Source organism: Gopherus flavomarginatus, chromosome 7, assembly GCF_025201925.1.
Source record: "Gopherus flavomarginatus isolate rGopFla2 chromosome 7, rGopFla2.mat.asm, whole genome shotgun sequence".
NCBI lineage: Eukaryota > Metazoa > Chordata > Testudines > Testudinidae > Gopherus > Gopherus flavomarginatus.
In genome coordinates this window covers 104,191,835-104,219,384 of record NC_066623.1, presented here as the reverse complement: position 1 = coordinate 104,219,384, position 27,550 = coordinate 104,191,835, and the positions used below count along the sequence as shown (strand labels likewise).

The window sequence follows — 27,550 nt, the reverse complement described above, 5'->3', positions numbered from 1 at the left end:
GAAGCACTTTTGCCAGCTCATAGCAGTAGCGGATGCAGGCTGTGATCCAGGACAAAATCCTTGGAGCAGACACTGGGCAACTTTTCATCCTGCCTGCCACTGCAACGAACAGCTACGTTGACTTGTGAAACAGTTTTGTCCTGTCAGTATAAAGGCCAGCACCCTCCTGATGTCCAGGGTGTGCAACCTGCATTCCTCTTCCGATTTATGGGGCTTAGGGAAGACAACTGGTAAATAGATGTCCTGGCTGGTATGAAACTGGGAAACTACCTTGGGCAGAAACGCCAGGTGCGGCCACAACTGGACTTTATCTTTGTAGAATACCGTACAGGGTGGTTCTGAAGTGCCCTGATCTCAGACACCCTGAGGGTAGACGTTGTCGCAACCAGGAATGAAACCTTCCAGGAGAGAAGCAGGAAGCCAGAGGTTTGAGGGGAGACCCCATGAGCCTCAACAGCACAAGATTCAAATCCCAGGGAGGGACAGGGTCCCGGATGTGAGAGCAGAGATACTCCAGATCTTCCAAGAACTGGGCCGTCGTGTTGTGAATTAAGACTGACCTGCTTTAGAACAGAGGGTGTAAAGCAGAAATAGTGGCTAGGTGGACCCTGATCGATGACAGGGACAAGCCTTGAAGTTTGAGGTGCAGAAGATAATCCAGGATCACCTGCAGTGAGGCCTGTTTGGCCCGGATACGTAATTCCAAAGCCCAGCTCATGAACCGTTTCCACTTGGCGATGTAAGTCGCTCCGGTGGAAGGCTGCCTGCTACCCAGCAAGACCTTCTGAACCTGGGCCAAGCATTCCCACTCTTCCGCATTCAGCCACGCAGTAGCCATGCTGACAAGTGTAACACCTCCAGGTTCAGGTGCAGAAGACTGCTGTGGTCCTGGGACAGCAGGGCGGCTAGCAAAAGGTCCAGCAGTGTGCCAAACCAGTGCTGGCAAAGCCACTAGTCAGGGGCTGTCAGGATAACCTTTGCCGTCCTGTTTGATCTTCACAAGGACTCTGTGGATCAATAGCACTGGCGGGAAAGCGTACATCAGGGCCCCCGACCACAGGAGCAGGAAAGCATCGGACAGAGAATCCGTCTATCCCCTGGAGTAAACAGAACATGTGGCATTTCTTGTTCTGAGGGGACACGAACAAATCCACCTGGGGAGTTCCCCACTTTCAGAAGATCATACTGGCTGCCTCCAGATGGAGCGACCACTCATGGCGAGACAAAAAGGTCCTGCTGAGGCAACCTGCTAGCACATTCCTGGTCCTGGGCAGGTGCGCGGCTAGCAGGTGAATGGTATGCCACACACAAGTCCCAGAGGTGGAGAACTTCTTGGCAGAGGGCTGACCTGTCTCCACCCTGCCTGCCTGTTGAGGTAATACATCATGATGGAATTGTCCGCGAGGACCTGCACCACATTGCCCTTTAGGTGGGGCAAGAAAGCCTGGCAGGCCAGGCAAACTGCTTTTAGCTCCCTGATATTGATATGAAAGGCCAGATTGTCCCACAGCCACTGGCCTGGAGTGCTGAGCTCGCCCAAGTGGGCTCCCCAGCCCAGGTCCAAAGCATCTGAGACCAGGGTCAGCAAGGGGGCCGGGGCCACGAAGGGAACTCCCTCCAGCATCAACCCAGGTTTCAGCCACCACTCCAGGGACGACAGGATGTGATCCAGCATCCTAACTACCTGGTCTAGTTCGTGTCTGTTGGGGATGTAAACAGACGCCAGCCGCGCTTGCAGAGACTGGAGATAGAGCTGGGCATGACTGACAACCTATGTGTACATGGCCATATGGCCCAACAACCACAGGCAGATATGAACCGTGGTGAGCGGTAATCAGGTCTGATGTAGCCTGAAAACGAGCCTATGGAAAGAAGGCTTTGGCTCGCGTGGAGCTGAGAACCACCCCGATGAACTCTATTAGTTGGACTGGCCTTAAGATAGATTTTTGCTCATTGATCAACAGGCCCAGGCTGTGGCAGGTGGAACGCACCAAATCGAGGTTCCTCTGCACTTGTTCCTGAGACCTGCCCTTGATGAGCCAGTCAGAGTTACAGGAAGACCCGGACCCCTCAATATCTCACGTAAGTGACCACTGGCACCATACATTTTGTGAAGACTCTTGAGGCTGATGAGAGGCCAACGGGCAGCACCATGAGCTGGAAATGGCGTCCGGCCATATGAAATGGGGGGTGGGGAGGAGAGAACGTCTGGCCTTGGAATATGGAAATAAGCAGGGAGACCATGTGAAATGTCAACTTCCTGAGTTTTGGGGTGTCGCAGGTCCAGAATGGGTCTATCAGAGTTCCCTCCCCACTCTGAACTCTAGGGTACAGATGTGGGGACTCGCATGAAAGACCCCCTAAGCTTATCTCCAGCTTAGGTTAAAAACTTCCCCAAGGCACAAATTCTTCCTTGTCCTTGGGACGGTATCACTACCACCACCAAGTGAGTTAGACAAAGATTTAGGAAAAGAACCCCTTGGAGTTCCTGTTTCCCCAAAATATCCCCTACGTCCCTTCACCCCCTTTCCTGGGGAAGTTTGAGAATAATATAGCAACCAAATCGGTTAACAAGGTGGGCACAGACCAGCCCTTGGGTTTTTAGGACACTAAAAACCAATCAGGTTCTTAAAAGCAGAACTTTATTATAAAGAAGTAGTAAAAGAAGCACCTCTGTAAAATCAGGATGGAAGAAACTTTTACAGGGTAAGCCGATTCAAAACAGAGGATTCCCCTCTAGGCAAAAACTTTAAAGTTACACACACACCACCCCCCAGGAATAAACCTCTTTCAGCACCTAGGGAGAATTCATAAGCTAAAACAAAGGATAATCTAACACATTTCCTCCCTATTACTTAAAATTTTAATCTTAGATGCTTAGTTCAGGTATGGCTATAGGAGATGTATTTTCCCTTCCCTGGTTCCTCGCTGACCTGGAGAGAACACACACAAAGAAAACAAAACAAAAACCTTACCCTACAGATTTGAAAGTATCTTCTCCCATTATTGGTCCTTTTGGTCAGGTGCCAACCAGGTTATTTGAGCTTCTTAACCTTTAAAGGTAAAGGAGGGATTTTGCACTACCCTTAGCTATATGTTTATGACAGGGTCTTAAGTCCCCTTTTGCTTTCAGGATTAGGAAATAACAGGAATAGAATCCCTTTCCTGTCATGTCCTGAGGGACCTCCTCTACCGCTCCCAGGCACAGGAGATTCTTGACCTCTTGAATGAGGAATTGGGTCCCTGAAGAGGGACAAGATTGAGGGGGGGATGGAAGGGAGGGGCAGCCGAAAACTGCAGGCTGTAGCCTTGAGACATTATCTCCAGCACCCTATAGTCTGAGGTGATATGGGACCAGGCTAAACAAAATGGATGAAGACAGTTGAGGAAAGAACAGGGTGGATCCTGGGAGGTGACTGGGGCATTGCTCTCAAACCGCACCCACAAAATGAGCACTTCTGGCTCCCGGGGTGCTTTGCCGGGCTGGGCTGCACAGATAAGCAGGAGGAGGAAGGTGGCGGCAGCTGAAACTAATGTCCCTGTCCCTTCTCTTGGCAGACCCCAGAAAAGGCCTTGGCAGAAGGGAGTGGCCAGAACTGCTTTCTTGTAGACTGTGGCGTATGCATGCCCAGTGAGTGAAGGGTGGCTTGAGTGGATGAGGCTTTTTTCAAACAACTAACAAAATCATCCAAAGCCCAAGATTTGGTGGCGATGGGGGACTTCAACTATCCAGATATATGTTTGGAAAATAACACCGCGGGGCACAGACTATCCAATAAGTTCCTGGACTGCATTGCAGACAACTTTTTATTTCAGAAAGTTGAAAAAGCTACTAGGGGGGAAGCTGTTCTAGACTTGATTTTAACAAATAGGGAGGAACTTGTTGAGAATTTGAAAGTAGAAGGAAGCTTGGGTGAAAGTGATCATGAAATCATAGAATTCGCAATTCTAAGGAAGGGTAGAAGGGAGTACAGCAGAATAGAGACAATGGATTTCAGGAAGGCGGATTTTGGTAAGCTCAGAGAGCTGATAGGCAAGGTCCCATGGGAATTAAGACTGAGGAGAAAAACAACTGAGGAAAGTTGGCAGTTTTTCAAAGGGACGCTATTAAGGGCCCAAAAGCAAGTTATTCCGATGGTTAGGAAAGATAGAAAATGTGGCAAAAGACCACCTTGGCTTACCCTTGAGATCTTGCGTGACCTACAAAATAAAAAGGCGTCATATAAAAAATGGAAACTAGGTCAGATCACGAAGGATGAATATAGGCAAACAACACAGGAATGCAGAGGCAAGATTAGAAAAGCAAAGGCACAAAATGAACTCAAACTAGCTATGGGAATAAAGTGAAACAAGAAGACTTTTTATCAATACATTAGAAGCAAGAGGAAGACTAAGGACAGGGTAGGCCCACTGCTCAATGAGGAGGGGGAAACAGTAACGGGAGACTTGGAAATGGCAGAGATGCTTAATGACTTCTTTGTTTCGGTCTTCACTGAGAAGTCTGAAGGAATGTCTAGTATAGTGAATGCTTACGGGAAGAGGGTAGGTTTAGAAGAGAAAATAAGGAAAGAGCAAGTAAAAAATCACTTAGAAAAGTTAGATGCCTGCAAGTCACCAGGGCCTGATGAAATGCATCCTAGAATACTCAAGGAGTTAATAGAAAAGGTATCTGAGCCTCTAGCTATTATCTTTGGGAAATCATGGGAGACGGGGGAGATTCCAGAAGACTGGAAGGGGGCAAATATAGTGCCCATCTATAAAAAGGGAAATAAAAACAACCCAGGAAACTACAGACCAGTTAGTTTAACTTCTGTGCCAGGGAAGATAATGGAGCAGATAATCAAAGAAATCATCTGCAAACACTTGGAAGGTGGTAAGGTGATAGGGAATAGCCAGCATGGATTTGTAAAGAACAAATCGTGTCAAACTAATCTGATAGCGTTCTTTGATAGGATAACGAGCCTTGTGGATAAGGGAGAAGCGGTGGATGTGATATACCTAGACTTTAGTAAGGCATTTGATACAGTCTCGCATGATATTCTTATAGATAAACTAGGAAAGTACAATTTAGATGGGGCTACTATAAGGTGGGTGCATAACTGGCTGGATAACCGTACTCAGAGAGTAGTTGTTAATGGCTCCCAATCCTGCTGGAAAGGTATAACAAGTGGGGTTCCGCAGGGGTCTGTTTTGAGACCGGTTCTGTTCAATATCTTCATCAACGATTTAGATGTTGGCATAGAAAGTACGCTTATTAAGTTTGCGGACGATACCAAACTGGGAGGGATTGCAACTGCTTTGGAGGACAGGGTCAAAATTCAAAATGATCTGGACAAATTGGAGAAATGGTCTGAGGTAAACAGGATGAAGTTCAATAAAGATAAATGCAAAGTGCTCCACTTAGGAAGGAACAATCAGTTTCACACATACAGATTGGGAAGAGACTGTCTAGGAAGGAATATGGCAGAAAGAGATCTAGGGGTCATAGTGGACCACAAGCTTAATATGAGTCAACAATGTGATACTGTTGCAAAAAAAGCAAACGTGATTCTGGGATGCATTAACAGGTGTGTTGTAAACAAGACACGAGAAGTCATTCTTCCACTTTACTCTGCGCTGGTTAGGCCTCAACTGGAGTATTGTGTCCAGTTCTGGGCACCACATTTCAAGAAAGATGTGGAGAAATTGGAGAGGGTCCAGAGAAGAGCAACAAGATTGATTAAAGGTCTTGAGAACATGACCTATGAAGGAAGGCTGAAGGAATTGGGTTTGTTTAGTTTGGAAAAGAGAAGACTGAGAGGGGACATGATAGCAGTTTTCAGGTATCTAAAAGGGTGTCATCAGGAGGAGGGAGAAAACTTGTTCACCTTAGCCTCCAATGATAGAACAAGAAGCAATGGGCTTAAACTGCAGCAAAGGAAATTTAGGTTGGACATTAGGAAAAAGTTCCTAACTGTCAGGGTAGTTAAACACTGGAATAGATTGCCTAGGGAAGTTGTGGAATGTCTACAGATAAATGTCTATTAGGGATGGTCTAGACAGTATTTGGTCCTGCCATGAGGGCAGGGGACTGGACTCGATGACCTCTCGAGGTCCCTTCCAGTCCTAGAGTCTATGAGTCTATGAGTGTCTTTTAACCATGCCTCGTAACTACCGTCGACACAACTACCCTAGCCACTGAGTCAGCCGCGTCCCATGCCATTTGGGGGGAGCAACTAGCCGCCATGGTACCTTCCTCCACCAGGCTGCTGAATTTCTGGGCCAAACCCTGCAGGAGGGACTCCTTCAATTTAAGGAGGGAGTTCCATAAGTTGAAATTGTATCTTCCTTAGAAGGGCCTGATGGTTTGCCACCCAGAATTGGAGGCTGGCAATTGAATAAATTTTTTTTTGGCCTCTGTTTTTGGAGTTGAGCTGGTATGCCCATGTTTATCTTTTTCATTGGCCGCAGAGACGACCAGCCTGGGGGAGCGTGGGTGTAGAGATACTCAAACCTTTTGGCGGGGACAAAAGTATCTCTTTTTGGCCCTTTTAGAGGTGGGAGGGATGGATGAAGGAGTTTGCCAGAGGGTCTTGACGATGTTGAGGACTCCATCATGCACTGGTAGTGTGAAATGTCCTCTCAGGCCAGGGTAGAGGCTATTAAACAAGGTGTCTGCCTGTTTGGCCATCTCCACCTCCAGGCCCAAGTTCTCAGCCACCCATTGAAGCAGGGCTTGGTGTTCTTTAAAATCATCTGGCAGGCTGGCCCTCGAGGGTCCCACAACCACCTTGTCTGGGGACAATGACAATGACCACCAGCAGGGGAGGCCCCGGGGCATCTTCCACCATGGGGAAGGGAGGCTTGGAGGTGGGTGCAGTCTCCTCTGCTTCAATCTCCGAGTGGGTCTCATGCACCGAGCCTGGTGCCGCCAGCTGTTGCTCTGAGGCAGCAGCCGAGTGCTGCAAAGGGGGCATTGCCATGACTAGCATGTCCAACACGCCCCAATAAGGCCACTGACCGTGCTGCTAAAGTGGCGCCAATGTAGATGCAGTCTCGGGTGCCCATTCTCACCGGTGGGGTGTAAGCGAGGGGCTGAACTGCCCTTCTGTGCTGGAGGAATCCCCTTCTGGTGACCACAGTGGGGCCGTTGATGCCTGAGTCGGAGACTGGTGCCCAGAGCAAGGGGACAGTGCTGGTATCGAGGGCACTGGTGCTACTGCCGGGGGGTGGGGGTGGACTAGAGATATGACTGAAAACACTCCCACAGGGCAGGCAACCAGGATCTGCACCAAGAGCATGACCAATGAGAGCGCAAACGGTGCCAGTAGTACAGAGACAGGCAACTTCCTCGACGCACTGTGTGTTGAGATGGCGGGGACCGCGATTGCGGTGCTGGTGACCGAGGACGTGCCCCACAGTGTCTGGGCTGCGACTCCGGCAATCTGCAGCGTTGAGGTGGAGAGCGTCGCTTTGTCTTGGGGGATTGGTAGTCTTCACTGCCCCAAGGGGTTCTTAGTGGTTGGCTTGCCGATTCCTGTGGCACATGCTGCATCAGTGGCACAGGTGGAGGCTTCTGCTTTCTCAGCACTAGGGGAGCTTGGAAAGGCATCTGTGCCATCAGGGGTTTAGGTCCCAGGAGTCAGAGGAGGACCTTTTAAAGAGCTAAGGGCCCCGACCAGGGAGGCACAAACACATGGTTCCAGAGTGGCTGGGGGCAGCCCGAAGTGGGTCCCTTGCCCGATGCCTCATGGCTCTTCTTGCCTGGTATCTTATTTCTTTTTGGGCACTGGTGACAGGGGCACACTGCGCACCAAGGCACCCAATGAGTCCTGGTGGGGCGGCTAGGAAGCCAGGCAAAGGGTGGACTCTGTGAGAAACACTCATTAAACGAATGTCCTGCTTTGAGTTGGGGGCCAAAGGTTTTTACAAATACGGCATTTATCCCTCACGTGTGATTTCCCCAAGCACTTGAGGCAGCTGTGGGGCTTACTAACAGGCATAGGCCTGTTACAGTCCACCCAGGGCTTAAACCTGGGAGACCAGGGCATGCCCTGCCTGAGGAGAAGTCCCCACTGGGACTCTAACTTCTAACTACACTTAAGTATTTAACACTAACTACTATAAACAACTACTTACAAGGCCCTAAGGCTCAAAGTCAGTAAAGACAAAAAACCGCCAGCCCTTGCTATGCGAGGAAAGGCGCTCTAACCAACCACCACGGGTGGTAAGAAGGAACTGAGAGGGCTAAGGCTTGCTGAACCTGATATACCAGCGCATGAACGCAGCACTCGAGGGCGCCACTGCCACTCTACAGATATCACTAAGTCAAAAATCTCTGATGACCACACCCGTGGGCATGCACACACCTAGAATGGAATCGACATGAGCAAGCACTCCAAGAACAACTTTACAATGAACCAAGTCTGTGTTTGCAGTCTCAATTTAAGACAATCTGCAGCATTGGGTGAGATGGGAAACAAACCTAAATGCACAAATCAAAGGTTTGTTAGGAACACGAATACTTTCTGGTTTTCACAAGGGTAAACTACCCTGCCAGTCGACCTTTATGCTAAATGGACTTAGTAAACAGGGGGATTTTTCTTGGTGTTTTCTAAACCACACAGGGATTTCAGTGCAACAATTCAACCATTTCACACAGCTCATCTTGCACTGAGTGGTCTGTGGGTCACCAGCAATGAAACCCTTCCGACGGATGCAAAGACATTTTGAGAAGCAAATCATGCAAAAATAACGCTGCCCCCACCCCCCACCACACACACACACCCAGCTAGAACATTGAATATTGCGACTTGTTCCTGGTTCAGGGGTTGTTTTGCACAGCCACAGCATTCCATTTGTACATGATACAAAATATGTTCCCTCTGAAGAAAAGCTCTCCAGAGAGCAGCATTAAAGCTGCATTTCCAGACCATTTATTACAATCCTAGTTCAAATCATATTAAAGCTTTCCACAAGCAAAAGGAAAAAAGCAGGAAATTTCAAGTCAAAACTTACCTTCCCCTAGCCAGTCAGTTACTGAAAACGGAGAGGACAAGTGACAGAAAACGGTTCACAACAAATGATTAGCAGTTATCCAGCATACAAGCCCTCCGTTATCTAAAGATTGAGAAATCAGAACATTTCAGACTAGTTAAGTGCAGAACCTCAGTAAAGTTTTTTCTCTTCACAAAAAAGAAGACTGATCAGAAACCTGGTTATAGGTTGTTCCACCATAAGGTCAGAAGGTCGTGCAGAAAGACATTTATGCACCTTGTCACAGTTCAGGGTAACTGCACCAGTATTTTAGGCTCTCGGCTCCCAGCTCCTCAGCCATCACCTGTCTTGCGTAGAGGCCCACATCTCTCCTCCACCTGACCAGGGTTTTTCCAGGCTTCAGAGTTCCTTGCTTATACCGATATCCCCAGCAAGCCAGACTGCTGGAACAGGCCAACACCTGCACTTTGCTCTCTCTCCAAATGCTATGAACAGCTGGCATTGTCAGCAGTCAAGTTACCAAACAGCTTTTTCTAGGCAAGCACATTTATTCTTAAGGTCAAAAGCATTTCAGAGAAAAAAAACAAAAACAAAACCCTGCCTGCATGCTAACAAGTGTACCAGATCTCACCCCAACTCCAAAAAGGGCTCTGGCAGGAGCCAGTCCTTTAAACCCCTCACAGGGGGTTTACTGTAGTTACAAGTTCGTAACAGCCTTAGCTCAGAATCAGAACAGTTGCATCAAAATCTGAAAGAGCAGCTCTCCTGGAGCATTTTCTTCAGAATAGCTACATTAAAGATGAACTTGTATTTGTATTGCAATAGCACCTGGGAATTACAGCCCAGGACCCCATTGTGCTCGGCGCTGCAGATCAGGTCCTTTCACTGTGCGCGCACGCGTGTGTTCCACATGCTGCATGTGAGAACAGCAGGTGCTGACTTGATGTTTACAATTTGTTAAAAACAAAGCTGTAAATTTAACTCTCCAATATCCTTTCCTCCTTCCCTTACCTTAAATCAGGATTTTGTGCATCTCCTGCAACAGATGCTGGTCACAAAAAAATCCAGCTTTTCTCCCTACATTCTCCACTTTAGTGTGTGTGTTTGCAGAGCTGGTGCAAGCCCATTGGGGGCCCTAAGCAGGAATATTTTAGGCTCCCCAATACTGAAACAGGAAAGTTCTTATAAAAAGCAAACAGGGGGCCCCCTTGAGCTGCTTGGGACCCTCAGCAATTGCTTAGTCTGCTGATGCCTAGCACCGGCACTGCATGATTTGATGTCACCTGGGAGCTATATTGCAACTGACCGTGTCTATGTTTGTGTATAAAGCACTCCCTGCTCTACAAATGATGACCAATAAACAACTGCATGAAGAGGAGGCCCCTGGAAGGGAAAATGGAGGAATTTTCAACTTGATTATGTTTTTAAGAACATGGATACCTGGCATACACTTTACACATTTTCCTAGGGTGAAAGTCTCAGCCCACACGCCAGCACAAAGCCAGAGTTTGGGCTGTCTATCCTACAGCCAGAGGCTGCTCAAATGGCTAAAAATCACAGCGAAACTGCTGCAGCGTGGGCCTCAGTGCAAGCTGTACAAGCCTGCCTGTAACACTGGGTACATACTTGCATTGCTAGCCAGTGCCGGGGTCCTGTGCCGCCACATCTTCATGGCTAGTTTTAGACTAAAGCTAGCCTGGGTATGTCTGAGCTGCAATCACACCTCTGATTGCCACGCAGACCACAGACTAAATGGACTCCACTCATATTGCTCCTAACCGGCATAGCAGGCTGTGGCGCTGCAGCACGACGACTCCTCATGCAGCCATGGGCGCCTCACGCTTCCATCTGCACTGACTGCTAATGGGCTCAACTTCTCCAGCAAATATGGGGATGGTGAGGGGGAGGACCTCTTCACCCCACAGAGTCATGGGGCTTCTGCCTCTCCCATGCAGGGAACCTCACTTTCCCAGTGAGGCTCCCATAGGTCCTTTTAAAATACTGACACCCACTTTTAACAGAAGTGTCTCCAGGCCCCATCAGTTCTCTCCTGGCGAGCATGCTCACACCAGACTGGGAAGTTTTTAGGCAACCACGTTGTACATTTACCTTCCTGTTCAGTAGCCCCATGAGTTTAATCTAGCCCCACAAGCCGGGCTGAAGATGGGGAATTGTAACGTTCTTCCAATGGATCAGTCCATCGAAGTTTCAGTTTTAAGATGAAGAAATCCTCACTTCGACCCCCCCATCCGACATTACTGTTAAAGCTTCCAATCCTAGCGTGGCAGGAGACAAGCTTCCAAAGATATCCCACAGACCAGGTCCTTAGCAGGCACAGCCCTAAGGAAACTATCGATACCATGGAAGTCACTCATTCCACTTCCCCTGCCCTTTCTACGTGGCACCTCTTGAGAGGCCTAGCTCAGAAGGTGCAGCCTGACTTTATACCACCCCGGTGCAGCCCAGATTCTGGGCACTCTGTGGGCTGAAATGGCCACTGGCATAAGGCATTATTCTAATTTATAGTTGCCTCTCTAAGGTGGCGGTGTAGCCCAGAACCCAGTGCTACAGGCACACCTCTACATTAGGGCCTAATGGGGCGGGGAAAAGGGCACAGAGCTGCTGTCCTCAGTCTTCTGTGGCTCTGGGCTGAAAAAATTCGCCACCAGCCCCTTAGCAGCATCTCTGCGACTGCCAAACCAGTGTATAAAAGCTGGGGATAGGCTCTGAGACCCCTTCTTAACCTTACTGCTCTGTCTGGAACCGAATGTCTCAATACAAGTTCCTTGTGGGGAAGGGGTTAAAATGGCCAATCCTCAGTGGACACACTTGATCTCCCCCTAAACTGCACAGAAAGCGTTCGAGTCATTAGAAACAAAACAAAGTGCCCAGCTTTCTCATGGCAAATCCCAGTAACAAACAGCAGAGACCTGAACTCAAATGTTTATGTTTATATTTATTACAGCATGGAGGGGGAAAAAAGAACCGTTTCATTCAAAAACCATCCCATACCAATGAAGACAATAATTTAGCTATCCATTTTAAAATACATTAAAACCGGTCTGTCATTTCTCACTTCAAAAAACAAAACAAAACAAAAAAAAAGATGACCCATTCTGGAGACCACGGATGTTTCAGCAATACAACAAATCTTCATTTGATTTTTTTTTTTTACTTTTTAAATATTAACCTGACTGTAACTATGAGACTGAACCCTTTTTCCACCCCCAGCCCCACCCTCAACCCCACCCACCTTCTACAGGTAAAGCACAATTAAAATGCCTAGGAAAAAGGTGGCAAACATTTAAAAAAATTCATATTACACACTAAAAAAAGTTTGTCATCTCATGTCTTGCAGTCAGAATAATAAAAACCAGCCAATGTTCCCAAAAAACATCTCAATGAAGGGGTGCGGAAAAAAAAAGACATCCCTTTAATAAAACATTTTCAACAAATATCATACACAAACTACAATGTATAATAATTACTTTTTTTCCCTCTTATTTTAGAACCAGACTACAAGGTAAGAAAAAACACTGAAACAAGATACAATGTTCTCAATAATCGGCACAAAGGGAAATCCAGGGAGATAATATTTTACATAATATGATATACATGGATCAGAAGTGGAGATTTATAAAACAAAGACCAACTACAGGGTAGTGTAATGTACATGATCCCCAGACTCTGGCGAGTGTCACTTTAACACGGTTGGTTTGTTACTTTTCTGTAGTCACCTCTACCACGAGAAGAAAGGTAATTTTCTCATTTTTGTTTTTATTTTTTTGTTACAGAGTGAGCCTACAGAATAGCAAGTATACATTTGAACAATTACTTTAAAGTATCTCCATCCAGTTTCACAACACATACAGCGAAACCCTGATAAGATCACATCTTTTTTAAAAAAATACAAAACCAAAAAATATCAACAAAAGATGTTAGCTTGAGACCACAATTACAAAAACCCAGGTCAGATTAACCCTCTCTCTCTTTTTTTGGTGGAGGGAAAAAAAAATAGCTCAAGGATTCTCACAGGCGGAAGTATTGAACTCTCCTTGTATTCTGAAGGGGGAAAAAAAGACTAATACAGTGCATGCCACGGTCACAGATAGTAAGATCACAATGAATTCTTGAGGATGTGATCCTATGAGGGGCCAACTGCATTAACAACTTTCTATGAGGTGGAGGAGTCTCTTCTGGAGGAGGCGGCGGCGTTGTGCTGCAAACAAGAAAAACAAAAACAAAAACAGGCCTTCCAAAGAAAAACCACCAGTTGTAAACTGTCCAGTTTATTTAAAAAAAATAGGACTACAACAGGGACAACATGAGATTTCATATCTAGACTAGCTTCCTGGTGTAGCACAGCACAAACATACAACAGGTTTAAAAGAACAAAGCAAAGAGGTTGGAGTTGGGTACTGGAGGCTTCCATTTGTTTCCAAAAAAAAAAAGAAAAAAAAAGTCATGTACATATATAAATCCTTCAGCACAAGAAGGATCTTGTCACGTCTTGAAATATTTTAAGTTTTGTCCTTCATGTTTTATGGAATAAAAAGTTCAGCCTTTTTATTGCATGAAACTAAAACTGGGGTTTGCCCCCCTCGCGTCTCTCTGCCAATACACCTAGCTTCTTCTTGCATAATTTCTTTTAGATCCTCCAAATGGCAGCTGACTCTCTTTATCCTGGAGAGGAGGAAGGGGGAGGGAAATCACACACTCATCGTCATGCTGGGGGAATACTGAAAGAGAAACACAGAATGAGTACTGGGCAAACAGGACTGAAATACTAAACGCGGCCAAGGCCAGGGAAGAGGGGATATGAAAGTAAGACTCAGGCTTATGAAAACTATAAAGCAACATAATTGGATATAATAAATCAGAAAGATAGAATATGCTAGAGACTCTTAATTTATCAACACATAATCCGCTGCATAATGGTCCTTCCAGGGAGAAAATAAGCAAAACAGTATGGGGTAGGAAGCAATTTAAATACATGCATGTATATAATGCTAAATATGGTGAGGAAAAAAAAGGGGGAGCCTCTCATCTGTCGAGCTTGAAATCCAATGTGAAAATGCTCTGCAGATCTCAAAGATGAGTGCACATTTGTTCACAGCTGAAAGCGAGCATGGTTAGCGGGGTCTGCTCAGGGGCAGCTCGGAAACAGCAGGGGGTGTTGCAAGCCTGAGAAAAACTGCATCCGAGCATCCACAGGGGGTCCCAAGATTAGACCTGCAGCTTCCCTGCTGTTCCAAGCAGCAGCACAGCTGTATAAAGGAGGCTTTCACAGAGTCTCTAGCTCACCACGATAGCTCACTTTCACCCGACTATTTCACGCACATGATGGCTAGAAAGGGGGCCAGCACGGTTTATTTACACCTTTATTAAAAACCCTACCAATTGAGCACAGAGCTGGGTTCCACAACTATGTGACCCTACTGCTGTCATATTTTTTCTCCCCCCCTCAGCCTCATTTGTTCCATGCTGTTGTCATCTTATCTAGCCTGCATGCTTTTTGGTTCAACACCTTGTTCAGAAACAGATCTCGAAACGCAGCACAAATTGCAGGTAAGAGTGACCATCGCTACTTTTTGGTTTTCACTTGGATAGGGGTCTCCAAAGCACAGAGCTTAAGCAACATTCCCAGGTCAAACAGAAAGGCAGTGGCAGAATCAGGATTAGGAACCTGGGCTTCTTGTCTTCCAGCCCCTGTGCTGAGTCCCCTGGACCACAGCTAGATCTGTATTAAGTGACAACATGCTCTCTCTACCATCAGAGATCACCCCTGCCCCTTCAAACCCCTGGCCTCACCAGGAAGCAGAGACAGAGCCTTATAAATTCTGTGACACCAAAAGAGAAGGGGCTTAGAGATTGAGTGTCTGGGCAACTCACATTGTCATTTTGGAAGGAATGGAGGAAGTTACCTCCCAGTTCACCATCATCTCTAGGAGTGCCCGGGGGGTTGCTAATGCCACTTATGTTGTTTGGAGAATTCTAAGGAGACAAAAGAAGGAGAAGGTGAGTACGTCTCAAATACATCACTGGGCATAGACTGGCAAAATCCCTCGCTAACGACTACGAGCAGCCGGTGGGAGAGCAGGAGAAAACGGCCACGTTTATACAACCTTCCATTAGTGCCGAAGCAAACGGCTCCTGGGAAAGGGCTACAGCATGGGAGAAAGCCCCCCCATGTCCCTCTACTGCTCCCCCTACAGTGGAGCCTCTCCACCCACACACACAATTTTCTCACTGCTGATGCTTCATGAGGGAGGGAAGGGCTACGGTTGAAAGGAAAGTGATTCACCTCTACCGTCACCACAGTGCACACTTACTTTTGGAAGTCCATCTATGTCGCCTGACCCTATCAAAAGAGGGGAAGAAAGGGAACTTTTATTTGCACGTTAGTTACATTCCTTGCTCACAGCTGATGTAGTTCTCTCTGTGGCTAGCCTGTTCAGTGCAGGAGCACGGTGGGCAGGTGCCTAGAATGCCATCCAGAAACAGGAAGCTGTTGCTACATGCAGCTACTCCAGGGCATTGTAAGCAGCAGGCAATACAGGTCGCAGCTGTGCTAATCCCACACCTCTTAACATTTGTCTCTGGTAAAAAGGACCGGTGGGGGGCCTCAGCTGCCTTTCCTTTATATGCTGAACTCCAGGGAGTTGAGGACAGCTCACCTGACTGCATAGCACCGGCACTCTTACTGCATGGCACTGTAATAATGGCAGGTTAGTTGCAGAGGCCTTGGCTCTCCCTGTGGTACTTTGACATTGATCAAGCTAGAGCACAGCTCCTACAGCAGGACAACGTATGAGATGGACTCGAGAGGTTAATGGGCCTTTCTACTGCTTTCAATTAAACACTAACACCGGTTTTGAGTTTAAGCTCCTCTTCTGACTGAATCTATCAATGCTGCTCCAGTGAGCCTGTGGCTAGTCTCCATGCGACAACAGAAGAGTATCCAGCCACGTGGGCGGACAGGTAGGTCATGGCAAAAGAGGGCCGTGTGGGGTATGGGCCAGAGGAAATAGGGTGATTCTCAGACCTCTGAAAGCTCACAGTGCACACGTGCCTCCAAAATCACTGACCAGTATGCCAGGAACAAGGCAGGAAAAGCCACCAGACAATATCTCCCTTACAGGGATCTAATCCTGAACGGCAGATCAGCATTAACAGCTTGTTAAGAGTCAAGTCTAGTGCGCTTCCTGCTCAGACAGCCTTGAGCTTACCTAATGATCCATTCATGTGATGTGGTTCCATACCTCCCATGCCTCCCATTGGGCCGTCAGAACCAGGCCCCATTGGGAACTGAGAAAGAAAATAGAAAGTGTAACCCCAAAATCAGAGACCCGTACTATCAGCATCAAGCAGACCAGCCCATCCACTGGTAAGGATGGCCTCAAAACAGAGCAGAATGTTCTACGATCCAAGTTTTGTCCAGACACGGAACGGTGACCTGGCGCCCGTTGGGCTGGGAAGCAATACCCCTTGAAAACTTAACCGCCTCAGGAAAGTGGCAGCAAACCTTTTGTTCAGTCACTAAGGCTACACCTACACTACATAGCCCACATCAGCAGAGCTATGCCTACACAGCAGCAGCAGTTTTTCCAACAGGGTAGGAACACCATGTTCACAGATCACGCATTCTTCTGTCAGCACCCTGGCACCTACCCAGGGGTTTTGTTGGCATAGCTACATCACTGGGGATGCAGGCTATAATACTTTGGTCCAGTTCTGGCTGTTGGATTTAGTGTGTGGGTGGTGGTGTGGCCTGTAACATACAGGAGATCACAGTAACTTTGGTGGTCCCCTCTGGCCTTCGACTCAATTACTCCCGACTCTATAGTTACACAGAATAGCAGGGCTCTGGTTTCACCCTCTGTAACCTAGACTATGAACAGTGTTTACAGAGGAACGAATATCCCTCCTTCAGGACTACCCGCAGCATACAGGGCCCCCTGCCGCTCTGGAAATAACTCATTGTGGCGGGCTGATAGGGGCTGAATCACAGCGCTGGCAAGTCAGCCAAGACACCCAGCGAGGGGAGCGGGTAACATGACGGGTGTCAGGCACGTCGGGGAGGGCTTCCTTTCTCCCAGCTGGTTTAATGCTCCAAGGTGCTATGCAGGGGGCGGGGGTTCAAACCCCCCTCTTACAGAAACAATCACAAAAACATACGGCAGTGAGACCTGTGCTCAGACACATGCATGAGGTCACCCTTTGGCCCCTCCTGCCCCGCCATCAGCAGACGCTCTGCCCCAATAAGAACGGCAGGGAGGGTGGGGACATGCACACGTGTGGGGTGACCCCCAGCTGCCTTGTTAGCAGCACTCTGTGCTCTGTCAGCTGACGGAGGCATACGCAATGGTTCTGCAGCTACTTTGCCCAAATAGTTACACTCCCTTGAAGCCAGGAAGTGATGTCTAAAGGGCACATTCTCCCCACCAGCATATCCCCAAGTGAACCAGCTGTTATAATCCAACATGAGTATCAACATGCTGCGCCCTACAAAGATTGGCTCCCTCCCTTTCACTCCACTGTGACATACTTCTCTGGCCAGGAGGGGGGTATTCCAAGATCACGCCATAGCAAAACCACCTCCAGTCTGAAGAGTGCACAACCTGATCTACCATTGCAAATCCAGGCCAAAGATCTCACGCTCCACCCACCTGGCAGCACACTTCAACCGCTGGCTGAGGAAGCCAGCCATATTCCTTACACCACCTCCCATCTTCCCCTAGTGCTACTCCCACCACATTCCCAGGGATCAGTGAGGCTTCAACATGATCGCCTTCGCTAGATCCACCCGAGCCCCCTGTGCTGTGACCATCATCTATCTGTCTGCAGGGGGAACGGATGGGCCTCCCTTTGGGGCCTACTCATGCAGCTCCTCAAGTCAGCCAATAGTGTTTGCTCTTGAGCAGTCTAATGCCTAGGTGTCACGTGCCTCACATCTGCCAGGCTCCTGACCCACGAGAACAGGAGAGGGAATCTAACCATGCTCTGCCGTTTTCCTGGTGAATAAAACCACTGCAGCTAGCTGGCAGCCTGGGCACCCCATATTGAGCTGAAGAGCACCCCAGGATTCAGAAAAACTGGCAGCTTCTGCTCAGGCAAGGCCTAGAGTACCAGGCCTGCTAACGGGCCGGATGGAGGAACACTCCCCTCACCGCTGATCAACTCCTCTCTTACTGAGCACCGAACTGTCATGCTCTGACACAGCCCCCTTCTGGCACCACCATTTCTTTTTCTAAGTGGATGAGTGTGATGTCTTCCCACACCTACACCATTACTCCTCAGCACACAGACAGGAGTGACGGACCCTCACAGCTGATCCAGCCAATGCAGCCACTTATAGGTGCCACGCTCCCAGGCTCCACACTCAACAGGGGCAGGCAGATTCAAGAACGCATCAGCTCCTTGGAGCTGGGCCCACCTTCGTTGGGAGACTGGAGAGCACCGAGCAGGCACTACTATCATCACCACTGCCCTCTTTTTCCCTGTCCCCACATTACTGGAAATGGCCAAGGGAGTTCCTACTCGAGTCACTTTACCTACATAAGCTGAAGATAAAACCTGCAAACATCTGTATAAACAGATACGCAGCCAATGTGGGCAAAACTGCCCCCCTCCCCTTGTCAAAAATGGGTTTGACATCTTACTGTTTTATGTAACTGCTGCAGCTTAGCACAACGCAGCGAACACCCACAGCTGGCCCAGGTCAGCTGACTCAGGCTCACAGGGCTGTAAAATTGCTGTGTAGATGTTCAGGCTGGGGCTGAAGCCCAATTCTCTGACCCTGCAAAGGGGGGTCCCAGAGCACAAACACAACCGTTTTTAGCCCCGTGAGCCGACTCAGCCCAGCCACAGTTGCGTCACAGGTCTTTTATTCCAGGGTAGACATACTCCAAAAAAGTCAATCTGGTCTGATCTTTTTCATCTGAAACACCCATCAACGTCACAATGAAAACAGCCCTCTCTCGACATCCAGTTGATTGATTTGGGCTGTGATTGTCAGAGGAGCCCAAATCCCACTGAAATTTAATTCGTCCTTTGAAAATCCCTAGCTTTGGGTCCAGTCAGTTTCTGTTCTGCCCTTAAGAGCCAGCTTCCCCTTTGATGCGGGCTTTTGTTATTATATATTCACCCCTCGGGGGAGGGGTGTGGGGTGGGGAAAGAGAACATCTCACACGTGATCACAAAAAACCCCACCCATGCTGGCAGGGGGAATCTCAGAAACAGGCAGTGCTTGGAACCAATTTTTGAAAATGGAGTAGTCTATAAGTTGACTGTATCCCTTTAAATGCAACTGCTAACTGGATGCGTTGCTGACATGATCTTGACCAGAGCGGCGTGAACGGCACCATTTTAATAAGCATAAAAAATTAACAAAGTTGCTGAAGAGTTAATCACTTTTTGATGGTTTGTTTTATTTCTATTTTGTAACCAATGGCTGAAATCAATTAAACTGCTCTACCCTCAACTGATGAAGTTAATTATGATTTGTTATGGCATCTGATATGTAAATGATTAGAAAGCAGACTTACATTCGATCGACTGCCTCCAGGCGGTACTGGATTAATCATTGTGTAGATGTTGTCACTTGAATTGGTTGAATCTGTAGAACAGTGAAGCCCAGTAAGTCAGAGTGATTAATTCATTTCTTAATTAAAACAAACTCATGCCACTTGAACTCATTCTTTTGAATTTTATCACCTAAAATTCCCTTTAAGTACCACCATTTTCTGCCTAATTTGTATTTAATGAAGATTCACAAAGTTTTAATCACAGAAATTCAACTGTGAAAATAATTCAACTACTGAGAATCACAGGGCTTGCTCGTCAGAAGAGGCGTAGAAAGATAATTTGCTTCTATGTATCACTTAACACCTCAAAACTATCCAAACATCCTCCAACATTATTACAATACCGGTATTAAACACATCCCCGAACTAGTATGGAAAAGGAACCCGTGTCTTTATAATGCACATGGTAACAGACAAACCATTTTAATCATGTCCAAATATATAAATGCACAAATGACAAGTGTGCTGCTGCGACAGAATACTGGGGCAGTGACTAGCAGCACCCATTAACATATGGATTGCTTTATTATGACCTAGTCTGAAATGTAGGTCAGAGTTCTCATAAAAATGCAGAAGCAGAAAGACAGTCGTAATATTACATTTTAGCTCCACCCCTGCAGCTGTGAAACACCACAGTTACAGAGCAAGGGTACTTCCCTTGAGCCCACCCACCATCCCCTCCTATTGATCACCACAACAATTACAAAATCAGCCTTGCAAAACTGCCAAGAGAAATATATTTACCAGCCCAGATGCAGAATCTACATGCCCACCTTTATGTGGGGAAGGAGGAGAAAAATCATTGTGGGAGATTTTACAGACCCATTCAAAAAGAATTAGAAATTTGGGGGCAAGGGAATTAGCCTACTGTGGCAAGCAGAATTTTTGCAAAGCTGTTTTCAAAAGCCCCTGCAAGTCCTCATTATAAATCTGAGCACCACAATGGCAGCCTCCACAGCCTGAGTTTTTAAAGAAGGAAGCATCAAAGTTAAAATGGGGGGGTGGGTGAGGGGGAAGAGAGAGAGAGGGGCACAGGAAACCTTTCTAGTAAACAGATTGGATTTTTTTTTGTAGCTAATACAATTTTTAACCTTAACTTGATTTATTTTTTTTTTAAAAAAGAGCAAGCAGTAGCTGATTAGTCAGCCCCTAAACCGTACAAAATGACTCCCTTGCTTTTTGTTTGCTAACCAGCATGAACGGAACAACAAATAAACATATTCAATTTTTTATAAGGACATTTTGTCAAAGAACAAGCAGCGCTTTGCACATTTCGAGTTTACATGCCTCACAAGGCTGGTTCACTTTAGTAACACGGGGATTAAACGTGAAGTGACTACTACTTCTCAGGGAAACAAATCTGGACACAGAGAAGGGCTCCCTCCATCTTCCTCACTTCATTTATGCTCATGCTGTTCTCAAAGCTCTCCCTCTCCCCAATTTTCACCCTCTTGAAACTCAATCTTGGGTGGAGAAGTGAATACAAAGCCCCATCCTAACAAACACCAAAATCTTCTTTCAGTACTACTGCATACGATCAGGAATCCAATAGAGAAGCAGTTGAGCAGGAACTGAGGAGTTAGGGGGCTATCATTCAAAAGAACACCCAGCAAATTTGGGTTTTTTAGTGCTGAATTTGTCAGCTGTTGAATTTTACCTGCAGGACTAGGCATGATCGGTGTTCCTGGAGGACCTCCACCACCAGGGGGCCCCTGTAGACAAGATTAAACACACATCAGAAACCACCGTGATAACATATACTGCAATAGGTCAGCACAATCCTGCTGCTGTCAGCAACAATGTCTCACCTTGGTATTCAGCCAAGCATTAATCTCCTGCTAAAACCTTTGATGCCAAAGTACAATGCTTTGTTTAAGCCTCAAGCAAAATCAGTTTTTAAAGTATTTGAGAGGTATATGTGGGAGAGAGCGGAAATCATATGCAGCATCCAAGGGACCCCTTCTAAAACATTTTTACACAATTACAGAGACGGAGGCTGTTCTGGGTACCCAGAAGAAGCGCAGATTTCTAGAAACAAACATTCTTATGTTTTAGAATTTCTGCCTCTGCCCAGACTTTTGTACCAACTCAGGATAGAGGGACATGGCTACACTATACACATTTAACTCACACGAGACTATTTAAAAGTCTGAATAAGTTATATCTACATACACATGGGTGTACAAAGAGTCAATGATCTGTAATGTATATACTTGAAATCTGACTATACATCTGGCTAGAAATAAGAACTCAGCCCACGAACTTACCACATATGTACCAGGCGATGAAGAGGAATATGGAATCTATAAACAGATCATAGGAGATAGGTGACTATCTGAAATTTAGCATTTCATCAATATCATCCAGATTTACACATTCCGTTCTGTCAAACTGAAGCGGAAATTAGGCTGAATTACAGTAGTGGCCACTGACGTGTTATAAATGCCCACCATCCACTCAATATGCTGGCACACAATATTTCACTTACCCCGTGCCCAAAACCCTACTATTGGCAGGATACAAAAAGGCAAGAAAAATTAATGGTTCAAGAGCAAGGTTGTGGGTGTTCTGCTATATCAGACATCTGCGGTCACCGAATGACCAGGTGGCTGCTGGAAGATCCTGTCTCCTTCCTTCCCCTACTTTTTTTTTTTGGGTGCGCACAGTGCTGCAAAGTATCACACCCTTTCCCTGAATTACAAAGAAAATGGGCAGAAAACTGGCTAAGGAACAGATCAGACCAAAGAAACACAACCTTAACTTTCAGGCACACCAAGGCCGTAACCAAATTAATGGAATGCTGTGCAACATAAAAATCTTCTCTAGTTAGCTGAATGCTCGCACACCTGCGCTGGGAAGTGCTCTATGGTATGGAAGATGAATGTTTGCCCAGAAGTTTGCCCACATTTAAAATGGGTATAACACTACTCTCCTGTCCTGATACTCAGGTATGTTCATGTAATACCTGCAGACTGATCATCTCTCAAGATGAGGGTTTAGTCAGAAGTCGTAACAAAAGACAGAGAAGGCAGTCACACTCGAAGAGATGCTCATGTACAAACTTTTGCTCTAGTCTAATACTGACAAAAAAAGATAGACACTTACTGAATTAGCACTGCTGGGATTAGGCCATGGTCTACCAGCTCCTGGGCCCCTAGAGTTTAAATGAAAAAGAAAAGCTTTTTATACATGGCACATCGGGATATAGCACAACAGCAACGTAGAACTGGGATTCGAAAGTCATTTCAAAGCAAGGGTCAAAGCCGCTGTCAAACACCAGAGTTAAAGCATCATGGGTTTTGCCTTACATGTTAATTCCAGGCATGCCGGGGCCTAAAGAGTTGGGTGGAGGTCTCATTCCGCCGCCATAGTTCTGCAATGATAACCAAGGATCAGTCTACCATAACGAGAAGGGAAACCGGAGAAGAAAAGAGAAGGGAAAAAAACAAACAAACAAAAACAAGAGGGTTAGTTTGTGAAAATGAACTTTAATAAAAAATTAGATGATGATGAACATACAAGCAATTAAAAACTTTAAAATAAACAGGCCTGTTGTATCTTTCCATTGACTCTCCGCAAGACATCATGGGCTGTTAAAAGATTTATACAGAAGCCAGACAGATTTTGCATTTTGGCTTCCTATTGCAGACCAGAGCTCAGCACTGGGTTATCCTAGGCCCGGACCTGGCCTCTGGGAGTGGCCCACTTCAGAGGAAAGAGAATGCCCTGGCCAAAGTGCAATACAATTATTATGGAGGGAGGGAAATTCCCTCCCAGCTCCAGCAGGCAAATCAGTTTCTGGCTTGTGGTCTCCCTCTCCTACCCCCTTCTTTTGTTTAGGGGTGGAGGAACAGAGAAGAAAGAAAGCAGCTGTTTCAAAGATTATTGCTTGCCGATTACACTGTAGCAATGGGATGCACAGAAAAGATGCCAACAGCATGAACATTTGCAGTAGCCTTCTAAAGACAGAAAAGGAACCTGTTCTCTTAGGGTTACATCTCCAGTAAAAAAAATGAGAGAGATTGGTCTTAAAGTCACCACAGAACAATGTGCATTTCAGACATGTGCACACACGCACACATACAAACATATATACAGAGATTCATGGCCCACAGAGTTGCAAGGGAAGGGACTTCGATTTTGCTACAGAATTATTCAGATTGAAGAGGTGCGAGTTAGTGAGTTGGTCATAGTCAAATCTGATGCTGCGTCAGCATGTAAAACCCAATCACGTGTACACAGGGTGGGGTGGAAAGTGACATGCAACACAGAAATGCTGTAAACACGTCAGGCATTACACAAAACTCCCCAACTCAGGCACCTGCTCTTCTTTCTTATGTCACCCCCTGGCTTTGCCTATCGCAGGAGTCTCCAATCAGTGTACCTGATCTTATAAGAGCATATCTACTGTAATGCCAAGCCAGAGGATGCTGTGGCTCCCAGGAGTCCTCATGCTGAATTTCTCTGCCTTTCTCCAAGTCAGTTGCCCATCACCAACGTATCTGGGCACACCTTTCACACTGTACATCAGCCTTGCTAAATTCTTCTTGTTCACTCATTCAAGGTAAAATAGCATTCCTTTCTTCTGTGCCTGGACCAATTTATTTCCTCAGCAGTTTTGCAAGGCTGGTTTATCTAGGAAGCCACCACTCCCAAACATGGAGCTAAGCACCCAACCCAGCAAACCACGACTGTAAAAGGGATAAAGAGGAAAAGGATGTTGACAGCCAGCAACCGGGAAAAAACAGTGCAGTCGCTAGATCAAGCACCTGATCAAAAAAGTTGTCCCTCGGACTTGCTTTGCACTCCCTGTATTTGCAAGTATGGCAGCGCAAGTAGCTTAGACCAACCATTTCAAAAAAAGTGTGGGGGTGCTGGTGTTCCATTCAAGGAGAGGAACAAAACCTGTGTGGCTCCCAAGAGAAGGAAGGCTCCCCAGTTTCACAGACACATTGACTCCCATTTTCCCCCTGCAAACTTATACTCATTCAACAGGGTCCCCCATCTCGAGACAGCTTAGAGAACCCCTTCCCCCCACCCCTTTAACTTGACTGTGCGTATTTCTGAGGCCTTGTATCCAGAAAGCTATCCCTGTGGGACTGGAATGGGACACAACTTCTATTTGTCCTCAATGAGCTCCCAAGATACACTTTTGCCACATACATCTTTCAGCAGCACGGGGGGTACAAACACGGCTAGTTCCCCTAGCATGGGTATAATAGCAATGGAGACCACGAGGTGCTGCTTAGGCAAACAGAGTAACATACACTCCTGAACCCTTTGGGGATGTAATCTACTTCCCAAGCCACGTGTCCCACTGCTGAAGTCTTTCCCCAAAGCAGGGAAAAGACCCAAAGGCTCTGGCAGCTCTCTGCTCCAGAAGCCTTTCCCTGTCAGTGAAAGACTAGCAGGGGGACAAAGGGAGAAGGCTCTGGCAGCTTCCTACTGCCTCTCCCTGCCAGAGCCTTTCACCAACACGTGTCACTATCCATCACCACGTGGACACAGCCTGCCTTTCGCAGTGGCGGGTAGCTACACATATCCTACACACCCTCACAAGAGGTATGCAGTGTAGACAGAGTCAGCTGTTAAGAGGCTCTCTTCTCGCTGCGAATGAGGGGGATAAATGGTGTCTCTAGCAAACTCCTTGTTCCTTCCTAGGACTGGAGCCGTACCTAGTATTTGGCAGTGTAGCACTCCACCAATATTTTGGATTTGCCCCAAGACACATCCAATTTATTTGGGAAATTTGGTTTAACCACAAGACTGAGCATTTTGGGGGTTGTTTTTTTCCCGGTTTCCCTGCCATCATATCTTTATTTGTAACTCAAAGCACAACAGCTAGGACAACAGAACGGTGTTGCAGGAGTACAAATATTACATTACGGTCCCAAGTCAGAAAAGCATTTAAGCATCTCCTTAACTTTAAGCATGTACTGAAAGTCCCACTGAACTCTTTGGATTTAAGCCCATGTTGACATGCTTTCTGAATTAGGGCCATTAGCTTATCTACATATGTACTTTTAGGAGGATGAAAAGGGCTACCCAAAGAAATCACTAGCGAATCGTAAATCGATCAAATCTCAGTTTCTATGCTGAACTACATAAAACCCCATGTTAAAACTTAGCACTTCTAACTGGAGCTGAAAGAAACAGATAAACAGGCGAAAGCATTTTAAAGGTATTAGAAAAAGGGGAAAGGGTGCTGTAATACTGACAAGTTGGGTGACAACCTTCAGCAAAACGTGAATTAAAATGAGGGAAGTTAAAAACCCTTGTAAGACCGTATTTAATAGAAGCACTGACATCTAACCTCAGCAGCACCAACAAATGCCTTTATACTGTTCACAGAATTAATGCTACAATCATCAAAAGAAAAGAAAGTTTAAAACATGATGCTAGATTGTAAAAGATGACTGGTTCTCAGTTCACATCAGGTGGCTGGTACATGACTGCAGGTTACCATTGGTTGGATAAAAATGTATTCCATATGAATGTTTATTAACTAATATTTTAGAAGGTCTTGAAAAAACACTTTGGGAAGGTAGTGAGTGTGTACACAATGATTTATTACAGACAGCAAAAATGGTGACTCTGGTTCAATATTGTTGATTATTTCCTGCATGCACTAAAGCTTCACAGCACTCGCTTCTTTAGCATTTTGGGAAGACTCAAAAACATGCAAGACTGCACGTCTATTTTCACAGGCTTGCACTTGTTTAAAGGAAAATTAAACAAGTCGCTCTCTCCAACATACATGCTCTAATAGTCCCAGCATAAGAAACTCCTAAAACACCACAACTTTCAATACCACCTGTGACCGAGAAAAACCTACACGGTGCTCGATTAAAATGCAACCACTTTCAAGTTCTATGGCAATCACCTTGGTTTGTCCAAACTGCAGCGAGCATCCAGAACTTTCATGGCACTTTTTGCTTGGCTGATGCGAGCGCAACAGATGCGGGCTTTTGTAATCATACATGTGGGACTATTAAGAGCTTTGTTGTACCAGTTCCTGACAGTGCCAGACCATTGCAATGTATAATAAAGCAACTGGCATCTAAGCTTGCCAGCAAAGAATGCTTGGGATTTTTTCTGAGGTGGGGGAATCTAGTGGAGTTTCACGCCCGTGCCCAAGGAGATGGATATACATTTTTATTCAATCAACTTTTCTCCCTTCTTGTCAGTATTCAACAGTTTTGCATAAGTTAAATCCTTCCTTAATTCTCTTCACGCAAGATCTCTTTAGTTCAACAGCCTCCTGGAAAAACTGTGCAACACACATTCGTTTACTGCAGGGTTAAACAGCACTGAAGACAACACAGGAAACAAGAAGTCAGGGAGGATAAACCTACATCCGAGATATGGTAGTATGTTGTTTAAAGTCTATCACAATGAACAAACAGGAGTGAGTCAACATAATAGCATGCAAATTCACTTGTTAAAATGAATCAACACAGAGACAGAATATATTAACCCAGATCTACTTCATTTCAAATTTACTCATAATTGGACTGGTTCCCCCAACTCCGTGGTATGTATGCAAACAAAGAGGGATTTGGCATTCAGGAACTACAGAAGATTTTGCTGGACGTCGAGCTACTACTCATGCTAGTGAAAGTTCAGAGGAGAGTGCTACTCTGCTAACTTAAAAAAAAAATCTGAGCATTCTTGAGTAATGCCAATGTTCAGCTCCTACTATAAAGGAATCTAACAAGTTGGCTGAAATGCCTGGGAAAGGACAAGAGCTTCTGAAATATACTTGGAAAAAAGTTACAGGGGGAAAAAAAAAAGGACGTCAAAACCTTTCCGAAGCTCATGAGAAGATCACTCAGCATATCCCACTTTTGGGGAAAAAAATCCCTAAAACTCATCAGCAAGTTTTTCCCTCATCGAAAATCCCCAACCTGAAGTTTAAGATAAAATTGAGAGAGGGGAAAGAGGCAAGCATCAGATTTATCCAGGAAACAAAGAATGGTTTAAATTGC

The 27,550-nt window shown here is 46.2% G+C and overlaps 2 protein-coding genes across 14 annotated transcripts in view; both read right to left on the bottom strand.

Annotated features, from left to right (window-relative positions):
- Positions 1 to 27,550, bottom strand: part of LOC127055950 (NADH-cytochrome b5 reductase-like) — a 134,893-nt gene that overhangs the window by 35,933 nt on the left and 71,410 nt on the right. The gene's annotated exons all lie outside the window — the stretch shown is intronic.
- The window catches only part of SSBP3 (single stranded DNA binding protein 3), a 136,157-nt gene continuing 120,519 nt past the window's right edge, over positions 11,913 to 27,550 (bottom strand). For 8 of the 12 annotated variants that reach the window (XM_050963516.1, XM_050963518.1, XM_050963521.1 and 5 more), the window contains 9 exons: positions 22,871 to 22,959; positions 22,668 to 22,716; positions 21,830 to 21,865; positions 21,220 to 21,274; positions 19,524 to 19,594; positions 16,206 to 16,284; positions 15,309 to 15,337; positions 14,869 to 14,970; positions 11,913 to 13,715 (listed from right to left, as the gene is read on the bottom strand). In XM_050963516.1, the coding sequence (XP_050819473.1) occupies positions 13,686 to 13,715; positions 14,869 to 14,970; positions 15,309 to 15,337; positions 16,206 to 16,284; positions 19,524 to 19,594; positions 21,220 to 21,274; positions 21,830 to 21,865; positions 22,668 to 22,716; positions 22,871 to 22,959 (540 nt within the window). In that variant the 3' untranslated portion in view covers positions 11,913 to 13,685. The remainder of the gene's footprint in view (positions 13,716 to 14,868; positions 14,971 to 15,308; positions 15,338 to 16,205; positions 16,285 to 19,523; positions 19,595 to 21,219; positions 21,275 to 21,829; positions 21,866 to 22,667; positions 22,717 to 22,870; positions 22,960 to 27,550) is intronic. The other 4 variants (XM_050963517.1, XM_050963520.1, XM_050963523.1 and 1 more) reach the window with 1 other exon arrangement.